Source organism: Leiobunum rupestre, chromosome 1 (genome assembly GCF_980474605.1).
Source record: "Leiobunum rupestre chromosome 1, qqLeiRupe1.1.hap1, whole genome shotgun sequence".
Taxonomy (NCBI): Eukaryota; Metazoa; Arthropoda; class Arachnida; order Opiliones; family Sclerosomatidae; genus Leiobunum; species Leiobunum rupestre.
In genome coordinates this window covers 29,332,729-29,345,043 of record NC_143384.1, presented here as the reverse complement: position 1 = coordinate 29,345,043, position 12,315 = coordinate 29,332,729, and the positions used below count along the sequence as shown (strand labels likewise).

Sequence of the window (12,315 nt, the reverse complement as noted above, 5' to 3'; positions counted from 1 at the left end):
TGCTGGGTCTTCCGCACATTCTTGAATATAATTCTGGCGTACATCATTTCTTATATGGAAGACGTCCAATAAAAACTTTGCAGTTTTGACGGAAGTACTTATGTTATATAGTTCTTTTTTTTCGATCCGCGGTTCAAAAGGAATTAAACATTGTTCAATTTCTGATGAAATAAGCTCTATTTGGTAATGGTTCTTTTCAATGTTACTTGGACGGAGCTCTGGACTGACTTCTTCTTTGCTTTGAAATCCGAGCTCATCGAACAAATTGCTCAAAATTTTAGTTCTCATAAAGTGACTTCTAGCCCATCGTTGCCTAGCTGAAATGGAGTTTGTAAACGCTGATATACCAGTGAAACCGTTTTGTGGCATCTGCGTTGATAGTTTGTTCTAATGTCAAATCAAAAGCTTGAAAAGTTTTAACTCGTACGACGGATTGAAAGAGCTCCGTTTTCAAACTGCTTTGTGATTCCTGGGTCGGCTGGAGTTGCTTTAGCATCCGCTCTTATTTCCTCCGCTGTGTGCGAAGTGAGGGGTTGGTCGTCCCATTGTTGCACCTTTTGCTGGGTTGAGTGGTTTGCGTCCAAGGTGAGACCGTCAGTGGTAGGGTTATATCGCTGCCTTGGCTGTTCCGTCACATGTCCGGGCTGTGGGCGCTGGTGAAGGGCATTATGATTAGGACCTCCGGTGGTGTGTACTCTGTTTGCGGTTCACCGGGCTACTAATCTGATACACTTGATATGGCCCTAAAGATAGAAATAACATGGTTCAAATCAGGAAATCTGGCTGGCCATGCAACAGTTACGCCTCGACCTATCCACCTCTGAGGAAACTCGCCATCAAGATGAGCTCTAACCCGAAGGCTAAAATGAGGGGCTGTAGTCGCGTACGGATTTTCTTGCTGCCTCTCATGACGATTATGTAAATTGAACATTCCGTCGCGAGAAAAATTAGCCTCGTCAGAAACTAGGAGCGTACTTAAGCAATAGATGTCGTTAGTCTGCTTCTGAAAACCGCTGAAAAAACTTGTCCTCGTCTTGGATAATCGGCCTCATTTAAAGATTGAACCTTTTATTAATGGAATGGGTGATACTAGTGTCCTCGAATGATACGCCAGACAAGTATATTGTCAGCTCGCAATTGACGTGCAACTTGCATCGTTCTTTTCGTAGGATCATCCTTGAAGATAGTTAGTACTTTTTCCACCATGTCTTCTCAAACGTCTCCTTCTGGCTTTCCACCGCAGTTTCCTGAGCGAGTTCATTCATAAGATGCATATCGGCATATTCTGCATTCGTGAAGTAGCAGGTTTAAGATAAGAAATCTGAATTTAATTATTGAGGCCCCTCAATTTATTGCAAATTCGAGCCTCGTACCCGTCCAAAAAATTATTAGAACATGTGTTGTAGACTAAACTTCTAAACTAAAATCAGTTTGTGGGTAACTATTTAAGGAGACCATTAATTACATAAGCCAACTACATTCAGTGGACTAGCATTCGCAAAAAATCACGGAAATGAGCTAGATACGTTCCCAAACGTCTCACAAGGTGTTAAAGTTGTACTTAGCTATGACAGTAGAATAAAAAACGAAATTCAATAATTCCCATTTTTTAAAAGGCGTAGTCAAATAGAAACACCTTGTTATTGTTAAAACGTATTTCTACACGTAGCTTACTTCTTTCATTTTAATAACGCGCTTTTGATACTTGTTTTGTTGTTATCGAAAAAGAAAAAAAAAAACAATGCTTTGTGAAACGAAACAATTGGGTCCAAGGAATTATAGAAATTACAAATTTGCGCGTTTTTCGACGTTCTGGAGGCCGAATTTTGACGCCCAATTACTCGGATATGGTACGATTTAGGAAAACGTTTGTTAGGAGTTTTTTTAAGTCCAAGGTGTTACCCAAAGAACACGCCGGTAAATTTTTGCCAGACATCTCTGAAACACCCTGTATGTTGCTTCATTTAAAACTTGGCTAAATAGACACTATAGTCAGTTGCAGGCTAAGAAAGACCAAATATATAGAACAGTCGGCGCAAGGACACCTCAGACCATTTCCGGCCAGTCGACCGCGCGAAATTTGAATTTGACCACTTTACGGTCAATTTCATATTTCGTGATTTTCATCGTCTTTTCGCGCCATCTAGGAACCGAAATTGGAATCAACTTTTAATTTCATGTTGTCATGAGTTTAATTACTGAATACAGCCGAATTATTTTACTAAAGAAAGTTCGATAATCTAAGCTCCAAATATTTTAAATAGCCCAAGAGGTTACTATAAAAAGCACGATAACGGTTTATTGTTAACAAGTACAGAGAAAGACATAATTTTAAACGTTTATAGCTCATTAAGACAACGTTAGCCCCAAGAAAGCTTGGTAACTATTTTAAAAGAAACTGCCAATTTAACTGGTAAGACGTAGAAATAAATTTACAAAAATAAATAATTATACATACTATTTTAAATTTCAGAATGATAGGAATGCCTTATCTTTTATATTTGCTCGCCACCACAATTATGAAATTTAAAAATAAAGATTAAAATTTTGATTTCTAGATGGCGCTAAAAGACGACGAAAAGAGGAAAATTCGAATTTGACCGTAAAATGGCCAAATTCAAATTTCGCGCTGTGAAATGACCGGAAACGATCTGAGGTAGCCTTGCGCCGATTGTACTATATATTTTGTCTTTCTTAGCCTGCAACTGATTATAGCATAAACTCAATTTATGTCTCATTCGACTTGTTAAAAAGTTCAACGCCGGTCTTGATATTGCAAACGGGCTCGAGCGTTTGTTAATTTGAAGGAGCGCGTGGAATGTTTTAACAAGTTGAACGAAACATATTACTTAGACACCTTACTTTTACTTTTCAAATCCCGATGCAAGGCTTTCACAGTAGTGCTCGGCGTTCGGACCGGAAAATTTCCGAATAAAAACTTATTTGTTGCGTATTAAATCGTCATAAAGTTAATATATTATCCATAAATAAACAGTTAATCGATTTTTTTATAATTAATTGAAATTTTGGCAGTTAATTTAAACGTTTCCCTGAGCTCTTTTTCTCAGTAAAAATGATTTCGGTTATGCAATCCAAAAAAATGCCTTGTTAAAGGGGAATGGTCAAGCTTTAACCAGTTAGATAGCCCAATAGCCCGTTGAAAACCGCATAAAAAATATGAAGTTATTAATTTTTAATAATATAAAGAAATTTCGGGAAATTGAAAAGCGCGCGTCCACTGCGACACCTGGTGCGAAATCGGTGAGAAAGAATAACAACGTAAAACCGCGCGCTGAAGACGCGAAAGATTTGTTTTGCACGCGCGGCGCATTCCAGTTTGCACGGACCCTCTCCGTTAGCCTGGCCGAAGTCGGAGGTGGAGATAGGACCAGAGCTAACATCTCCCAGTGCGCCACCACCCTTATGGTTACAAGAGCCGGACCCCAAATCCCTGGTAAAGCCACCAGCTATTGCACACGCTAACCCATTTAGGTCCTGCTCTCGCACGAGCAAGAGAAGCTCGCGCAAAATTATGATTTTTTCTAATTTCGCGTCTCATTTGTGTAGCCGGTTTTATATAGAAATATTTTCCTCGCGCGAATCGTCGGCTAAGAGCGTTATCTGTTTTCAAAACTGCATAGAAATGAAAAATCAGCTGTGCGAAAATAAAACCATTGATGGGAAAGCTGAGTTACTTATTGGTTCTGAAAAGCAGCACTGACGGAGTGTTCTTTAAAGATTATTATCCACTATTTAGTTTCTTGGAGAAAATAACTTATCGTTGCGTGGTTCTTATGAAATACTTGGAATCTCAAAAAATGGGAACTCATTTTAAACATATCCGTCGAATTGAAAATGACGAAATAAAGGATCATTACTTTGGAAACCGAATTCAAAATGAATTCATTCAACTTATTAGCGACCAGATATTAGAAACAATTCGCAATCATATAATTATTATAAATCAAAATATTATTCGGTTATTCTCGATGGCACTCCGGATATTTTTCATCAGGAACAAATGAGTAAGTATGGTTATTCGATACGTTAGCTTTGAAGAAAGATAATTTGAATGATGTATTGTTTTTTTTGGCTGTTAGCGACAGCACTGGTCAACCACTCGTGGATTAGGTCAGACCAAGAATGTATTTATTTATACCTAGGGAGAATGTCTATGTCGAGACAGTTTTTAGCCTTTCTCTCAATCCACCCGTTGGTCCCCCCAGTACGCTCCTCCACTTAAAATAAAACGAATAGTCCCGGTATTTCATTGGCTGCTTAAAATTTACGTCACCTAACACGATGGTTATCAAACGCCAGTGACCTTTTGTCTTTCCCCCCGCGCGAGACGGGGGAAAGGCGTTCAACGTGCCCGGCGATTGTCGCAACATAATCATTCTTCCTAAATATAAATAAATACATTCTTGGTCAGACCTTATTTGTATACCGGTGGCCCTGGGATTTCAATCATCCTATATCACTGGTGGTAATTCCCTGCTCCAACGTTCACAGCCCAAACAGGTGAAAAAAGAACTCTACTGCTGACAGTCGCAACCCTCCAAAAGGCGCAGCAATGAGTCGACCAGCTCCAACTTCGAGCACAGCTGTGGGAATAAGAAAGGATGCTTTAGCATATCCAGCCGACACCCTACCTACGTAGGCAGACAACGGTTGCACCGCGACCCAGTGCAACCCAGCACAGCTGGCATTGGAGCCCAGGTGTGAGTACAAATGGCTGCGAAACAAGGGCCACGGGGCCTCATACGAAGACCCGCCACCGCACAGCTGGCTATTGACGGCTTTTAAAATTCATTTTGCGCGTGAAAATACCTCTACATGTTATGGTCAAAAAAGCACGCAAAGAAGGCTGTGTGCCCAAGACATGTACCGGTAGTGTCGCGCGCTAAAACGTCATTTCAAAATCCGTCAATTAAGGCCCGACTTTTTTCCGTTAGCCTGAGCCGAAGCCCAGTTTCCAGCCCATACCTGAACGAAGTGCGCCACCACCCTTATGGGCTACTTCCCGGTTAAGCCACCAGTTATGAGGGAGCGTTATTATTTAAGGTTAATTATAGTTTGTCTTAAAAACGTTGGTGCTTAACAATTTTCTAATTGAAATAAAAATATTGTCATTGAAATAAAAATATTGTAATTGAAATAAAAATATTGTCATTGAAATAAAAATATTGTCATTGAAATAAAAATATTTTAATTGAAATAAAAATATTGTCATTGTAATAAAAATATTGTCATTGAAATAAAAATATTGTAATTGAAATATAAATATTGTAATTGGTGGATCTTAAAATTCATTTTGCACGTGAAAATACGCCGCCATGTTAGGGTATAAAAGCAAGTAAATATAAGCCTGCTATACCTCACAATGTAAAGGTACTGTCACGAGCAAAAACGTAATTTTGAAATTGGTCAATAGCTCTTTCTATAAAATAATATATACGCATACATGTATAAAAAGTGTTATTTTTTGAAGCGCGCGCTTCGTAATATTTCCGAGTAGAGGGTCTCGTGCGTTGTCGCGCGAGCTCAACAAAAACAAAAATAAGCGCACGCTCTCTAATTTAACTGCACGATGAATCTAATGTAATCACGTGACCTCTCGTATTTTATATAAAGAGCTATTGCAATAAAAATGTGGTAATTGAAATAAAAATATTGTAATTGAAATAAAAATATTGTAATTGAAATAAAAATATTGTAATTGAAATAAAAATATTGCAGTTGAAATAAAAATATTATAGTTGAAATAAAAATATTATAGTTGAAATAAAAATATTGTAGTTCAAATAAAAATATTGTAATTGAATTGGTATAAAAATTAATACATTGGGAAAGTCAACCGTCATTTACACGGTTGAACAGCAAATGTCCAAAAACCATCGATACTGATAAAATGTACGAACGGTAAATTTCCTGTGGGGTCACTAGGGTGTTTTAGGCGGTGCTTCAGCCACCCGAAACATTTCTGAAGCGTCACCTAAAATTTCCAAAGCGCCTGCTAAAATTTCCAAAAGCGCCTCCTAAAATTTCCAACAGCGATTCCTTGATTTGGCCAACTTTATGGACTTTTCTCATTCACTCGACAAATTTTCATTTGTGTAAAATAAAGGCTGATTTGAATTTTGAAAATTTTATTTAATTATTCTAATCAGATAATTCTACGAGGTTTGATTTACCTAGGATTTATTAAACGCTCAAGTTGAAAATCCTTCTTCCAACGTAAACGACTATCCTTATCGCTCTATCTTTTAAAATCGACGAATACACGGATATGTCAAACGTGCATGCGCGAAATACGGACCCAACCCGAGCTAGAGATCCTCTTGATAACCAGTAGTGATTGAATTTTAGTAGTCTTGACGATGCGTGTTTTAATACGAAAATCCCGCGCCGTCTATTTAGAAGACCTCTAGCTCGGTCACGCCAAAAGCGGCGAAAGTTTCTAATTCGATCCTCATAATAATAAGTAGCTGAAACATTTTCCGTTAGTTTCTTGACTGAGTTAGCTGTAATCTAAGCAGATAATGCTTGTTCTTAATATTAATAATTTATCCTCTGTCTTCCCGGAGGAGTGAGGACGGCTAGCTCACTCACGAACAATACGAGTAAGCTCTTATCATACACCCCCATACATTCGTACCTTAATTATTGAAAAATATAGAATCCGAAAAGTAGCCAAATGATCGAAGAAACTCATCTGTTATAATTGGTGCGAAAATAAATGTTTTAAATTTCTAGTTCGTCCGTTAACTTCCGTCGTTTAGTACAGTTCGCTTGCCGGGTGGTCGGAATACTTCCACCACGGGTGTCCCCACCTCTGTCCCTGCGTATCCCCCCGTTGGAGTGGCCGTTATACTTATCTCGCCCAGGCTGATTAATCAGTTATTGTGTGCTGGTGTCTAAGGCCTTGGGTCGACACCGATGTGTGTATCTAAAAAAAAGTAAAGTTCGATTATGTTTTTAATGTAAAGCCATAGATATAAGGAATATATATTAAGGTCTTTATATACGTTTCCTATATCTATGTGTAAAGCTGTCATATTACAATATTATTTGTTTGTTAATAGTATATTTTTTATATTTATAATACTTTATTGATTTTAACATTGTGCGTATAATTATGTAACATCACAGATTAAATCAGGTACATTAATGCCTTCTTACTACTATTCGATTTCCGCGGAGTTCAGTTGTTTTTTCTTCTGCTTATGTCCAGTCTTTTCGAAAAGCATCGCATCGTCTTCTAGTCTACAATATGGCTCCTCACCAGTACAATGCCATCAGTCATGTTATTTTTGACATGGATGGATTACTTTTAGGTGAGTTTTTATTTCTATTAATATTTTATTAACTTTAGTATTGCCCCTCTTTAATATCCGTATGAATTATTTAATCGAACAGTATGGTTTACAGTAATTGGCGTGTCTAAACACCAAAGTCAAATTTTAAGCCTTGGTTACTTTTCATTTCTACATTGGGGAGGCCCGGAAGAGGTGCCATTGGAATATTTCTTTTAACTTAACATCAGTATTTTTCTTTTTATTGCAGATACCGAACCGCTTTATAGCAAAGGAATTAAGTCTGTAACTGAAAAATATGGAAAGGAATACACGTGGGAAGTTAAATCAAAAGTGATGGGATCATCTGGCCCTGCAACAGCGAAAACAATCATTGAAGAACTTCAAATACCAGTTTCTGTTGAAAAGTTTATGGCAGAACTAGATGAAGCCTATGAAACTGTGTTTTCAAATGTAGAAAAGATGCCAGGTAGGTGTATATACTTAAAACAATAAATCTATAAATAATTGTGAGGTGCATTAATATTTAATTGCATATCAGGTGTTGATAGAATTGTACAACATTTACATGATAATGGGATACCCATTGCCGTTGCTACAAGCTCAGATAAGAAACGGTTTGAGTTAAAGACGAGTAAGCATAAGGAATTCTTCAAATTATTCAGCCATATCGTTGTGGGCAGTGAAGTGGAAAAATCAAAACCAGAGCCGGATATCTTTTTACTTTGCGCATCTAGGTTTCCTGACAAGCCGCCTCCCGAAAAGGTATCTTGATGTTTTTCTCACGTGTCTGACTTAAATAAATTAACCGTTGAAATTTGTTGCTAAACTAAAGTTTAGAGTGTATGGGTTTCAAATTCGAATTTTATAGATAATAAACCACAAAAATTATTTAAACACTCAAAAAATATTTTATTTAAGGTTTTGGTATTTGAAGATTCTCCAAATGGAGTTTTGGCAGCAGCAGCAGCTAATATGCAAGTCGTAATGATTCCTGATCCGAGAGTAGACCAAAAACAATGTCGTAAAGCTACCATTGTGATTAATTCAATGGAAAATTTTCAGCCTGAAATGTTCGGTTTACCTCCATTACCGAAGGAAAATCTAATTTAATTGTAGACTCTGAACATTACAAATGATATCACTGTTTTGGTTACGTTAATAAGTGCTGTGCACAGTCGTTGCAGCTATTAGAACTTGCCATATGAAAATGTTTGCCAATTTACGGGAAAAAAATATTATTGTGTAGGTACAGGTAGTTTTTTACGCAAACTTGTCGCGAAAGGAAAATAAATTTTATTTTTGTGATTATTCTTATTGTGCAATGGCATTAAATTAAAAAAAAACACTTAAAATACTTAAAATTACAATTTATGCTGAATTTAGGGTTTATGATTGAATTATTTTTGTTTTTTGGTAAATTTGAGTGTATGTTAAGTCATGGGTGTTTATTGTTAAGTTTACTGCTCAATAAAATTATATTTAAATAATTTTTTGTTTTTTCATAATAAATTTTCCCTAAGTGACTTAGAGGAAAATTAGTAAATATCACCTATGTTAACGATTTATACGTTAATTTAAATTTGACGCAATGTTAGTATTTTAAATTGGTTTTATAGATGTCGCTAGTGCGCCATACGTTTGAAGAGTGCTTTTAAGTGACATCTGTTGGCAGTAAATAGGGTAATATTTCTAAGACAAATTTAAGAATGACGTATTAAAAAATTTTTGGGGTAACTTAAGTTGATTATAATTTTATAAAAAGTATTGAAAATATTAATTAAAATTGTTGTAATGCAGTTACCAAATAATCCAACAGATGTCGATAATGTTCCAGTAGTTGTAATTAGGAAATGATTTTTCAAAGCCGGGAACCAGAGTAGTTTTCCATCTAAAAATGGGAAAGAATATAAGTACAATTTAAATAAACATCGTATCAACGATTCAGAAATCATTTTTAACTGTCTAGAATGTCGTGAGTTTATTATAATTTTTGAAAACCCCAAAAAAAAGCGTTCCAGTTTTGAAATCGTGAACGGGGGAAGTTGTTGAAGTGCACATTGTTTTGAATAAAGCTACGGCTAGACTCACCCAACTTTCCCCGTTCACTTTTAAAGAGGGGCTTAACCTTTCTATTATTTTCTTTTGGAAAACGTTTAAAGCAAATGAATTTGAAAATGCCATCAGATGTCGCTAGTGCTCCAGAGTTGTATTAAAATAGCGCTCCGCCCTTTTTTCGAATAACAAATTTTAACGGTTAATCAAGAAATTTAATCAACGCTACGTGTGCTTTTACGATATCAGGAGTAGATAACGTTTAGATTAATACATAAGTATCCATTTCAGTATTTTAATGTTATTCATTTCAAATTGCTTTGGAACAAAAATAGTATAAGATAAAGTACATATGGTTTTTTAATAATTAGTTATGAATACCGAATGTAATTTTAACATTTTACATTGCTAGGCGAAGTAATACTTATCGCATAAAATATTATGTACTTAGGACGGCGTATGTTTTACATCAAATCATTTTATAAACGCTTAAAGCAACTTTTAGCGTGCCGTGGGCCCGTGAGGGCCGTGAACCGTCAACATTTCTGTTACCAAATTACACATCAAAGAAACTAAAAGTTTTTTAAATTTTCTATAGAAAATATAGAAAATAAATAGCAACATGAGCTTTGCCACGGTTCCAAAATATATCTCTTAAACGTCCACAGAATCCTTTTGAAAAATTCGAGTGTTACTTCCGGTTTATATATATTTTAATAGCCAAGGCTTAAGTCATAACATAACCGGAGGAGGCTATGCCTAAAATACCCCGTGATTATAAATATGCCTATAGTTGATTTTCCTCTGGTATATTTTCTATGCATTTTCTAAAACGTTGTGTTTTTAAAAATAGTCCAACCATTCTCGTTAATGGGAGTATGAACTAAATCGAAAATTCGTCTGCTATCACGCGCCACGCCTTGTTTTTAACGTAACTAGCGCCAATCAGCCCTAGCTTCTGTTAGACCTGATGGCATAAATGGGAAATTCATTGATCCACCATAAACATGTTAGTTCATAATCCCTTTAATGTATCTAGCGCCAATCAGCCCTAGCTTATCTTAAACCTGGTGGCATAATTGTGAAATTCGTTGATACTCCATAAACATGTTAGTTCATAGTCAATTTAACGTAACTAGCGCCAATTTGCCCTAGCTTTTGCTAAAACTGGTTGCAGAAATTTCAAATTGGTTAATCTAAAAGAAACATGAGATATAATTTACACTTTAATTATCTAAATGCACCAGAAAAAATGGGAACTTTAACACTACAAGGACAAAATGGAACGTCTAAGCCTAATTTCCGCTCCAAATAATAACAGATAGTTTCCAAGTGAACGTAATTTTTTTGGCATATACAATAATGAGCCTCTAACAGGAAGTCGTTCACTTTATCTCAAACAAAAGATGTTAAAAAACCCTCCTTATATAAACAATAAACCATATTTCGAAATCGTATGGATATTTTTCAAGAGCGACAGGCTACGTTATATCAAACGTTAATAATATACCATTTACGAGTGAAGGTTTGTTTATGATGGATCAAGTAATTTAGCGTTTCTGCCACCAGGTGTAACAGAAGATATGGCTGATTGGCGCTAGTCACGTTAAAAATAAAGCACATGTTAGCTGACGATTTTTAGCTTTATTTCCTAGTCACTTTACCATGAAACATTCACCTTTGAAAGTTTGAGACACATCATTAAGCGCTATTTTATCGCCAAACCGTATCACGACTAAAAATTTGCCGCGCGTATTATTACGCTTACCATTTTTATATGTAACAAAATTTTATTGCGTAGAAATATGTCCTTATATTTAAAATATATTTTACAAATGAAATAATTTGCGTAAGAATATTTATTTATATATAAAATATATTTTTACAATTTTCAAATGAAATAATTTACGTAAGAATATTTATTTATGTATAAAATATAATTTTACAATTTTCAAATGAAATAATTTGCGTAAGAATATTTATTTATGTATCAAATATATTTTTACAATTTTCAAATGAAATAATTTGCGTAAGAATATATATTTATGTATAAAATATATTTTTACAATTTTCAAATGAAATAATTTGCGTAAGAATATTTATTTATGTATCAAATATATTTTTACAATTTTCAAATGAAATAATTTGCGTAAGAATATTTATTTATGTATAAAAAATATTTTTACAATTTTCAAATGAAATAATTTATGTAAGAATATTTATTTATATATAAAATATATTTTTACAATTTTCAAATGAAATAATTTATGTAAGAATATTTATTTATATATAAAATATATTTTTTCAATTTTCAAATGAAATAATTTATGTAAGAATATTTATTTATATATAAAATATATTTTTACAATTTTCAAATGAAATAATTTACGTAAGAATATTTATTTATGTATAAAATATATTTTTACAATTTTCAAATGAAATAATTTGCGTAAGAATATTTATTTATGTATCAAATATATTTTTACAATTTTCAAATGAAATAATTTACGTAAGAATATTTATTTATGTATAAAATATATTTTTACAATTTTCAAATGAAATAATTTGCGTAAGAATATTTATTTATGTATAAAATATATTTTTACAATTTTCAAATGAAATAATTTACGTAGGAATATATATTTATGTATAAAATATATTTTTTCAATTTTCAAATGAAATAATTTATGTAAGAATATTTATTTATATATAAAATATATTTTTACAAATTTCAAATGAAATAATTTGCGCAAGAATATTTATTTATATATAAAATATATTTTTACAATTTTCAAATGAAATAATTTGCGTAAGAATATATATTTATGTATAAAATATATTTTTTACAATTTTCAAATGAAATAATTTGCGTAAGAATATTTATTTATATATAAAATATATTTTTACAAATTTCAAATGAAATAATTTGCGCAAGAATATTTAT

The 12,315-nt window shown here is 33.9% G+C and overlaps 1 protein-coding gene across 1 annotated transcript; it reads left to right on the top strand.

Annotated features, from left to right (window-relative positions):
• Positions 1-7,180: 7,180 nt before the first annotated feature.
• LOC149962068 (pseudouridine-5'-phosphatase-like) lies at positions 7,181-8,778 on the top strand. The gene is made up of 4 exons (XM_090181019.1): positions 7,181-7,337; positions 7,567-7,785; positions 7,858-8,081; positions 8,238-8,778. Exons 1-4 carry the CDS (start codon positions 7,274-7,276, stop codon positions 8,427-8,429), a joined length of 699 nt encoding a protein of 232 aa, XP_090037145.1. The 5' UTR covers positions 7,181-7,273; the 3' UTR covers positions 8,430-8,778.
• The last annotated feature ends 3,537 nt before the right edge of the window (positions 8,779-12,315 follow it).

Excerpts from the sequence above, each read along its gene's own strand:
- LOC149962068 (XM_090181019.1), top strand. The coding sequence starts at position 7,274 with ATGGCTCCTCACCAGTACAATGCCATCAGTCATGTTATTTTTGACATG. Across the intron at positions 7,338-7,566 it reads CATGGATGGATTACTTTTAG|ATACCGAACCGCTTTATAGC; the intron begins GTGAGTTTTTAT and ends TTTTTATTGCAG. Across the intron at positions 7,786-7,857 it reads AAATGTAGAAAAGATGCCAG|GTGTTGATAGAATTGTACAA; the intron begins GTAGGTGTATAT and ends ATTGCATATCAG.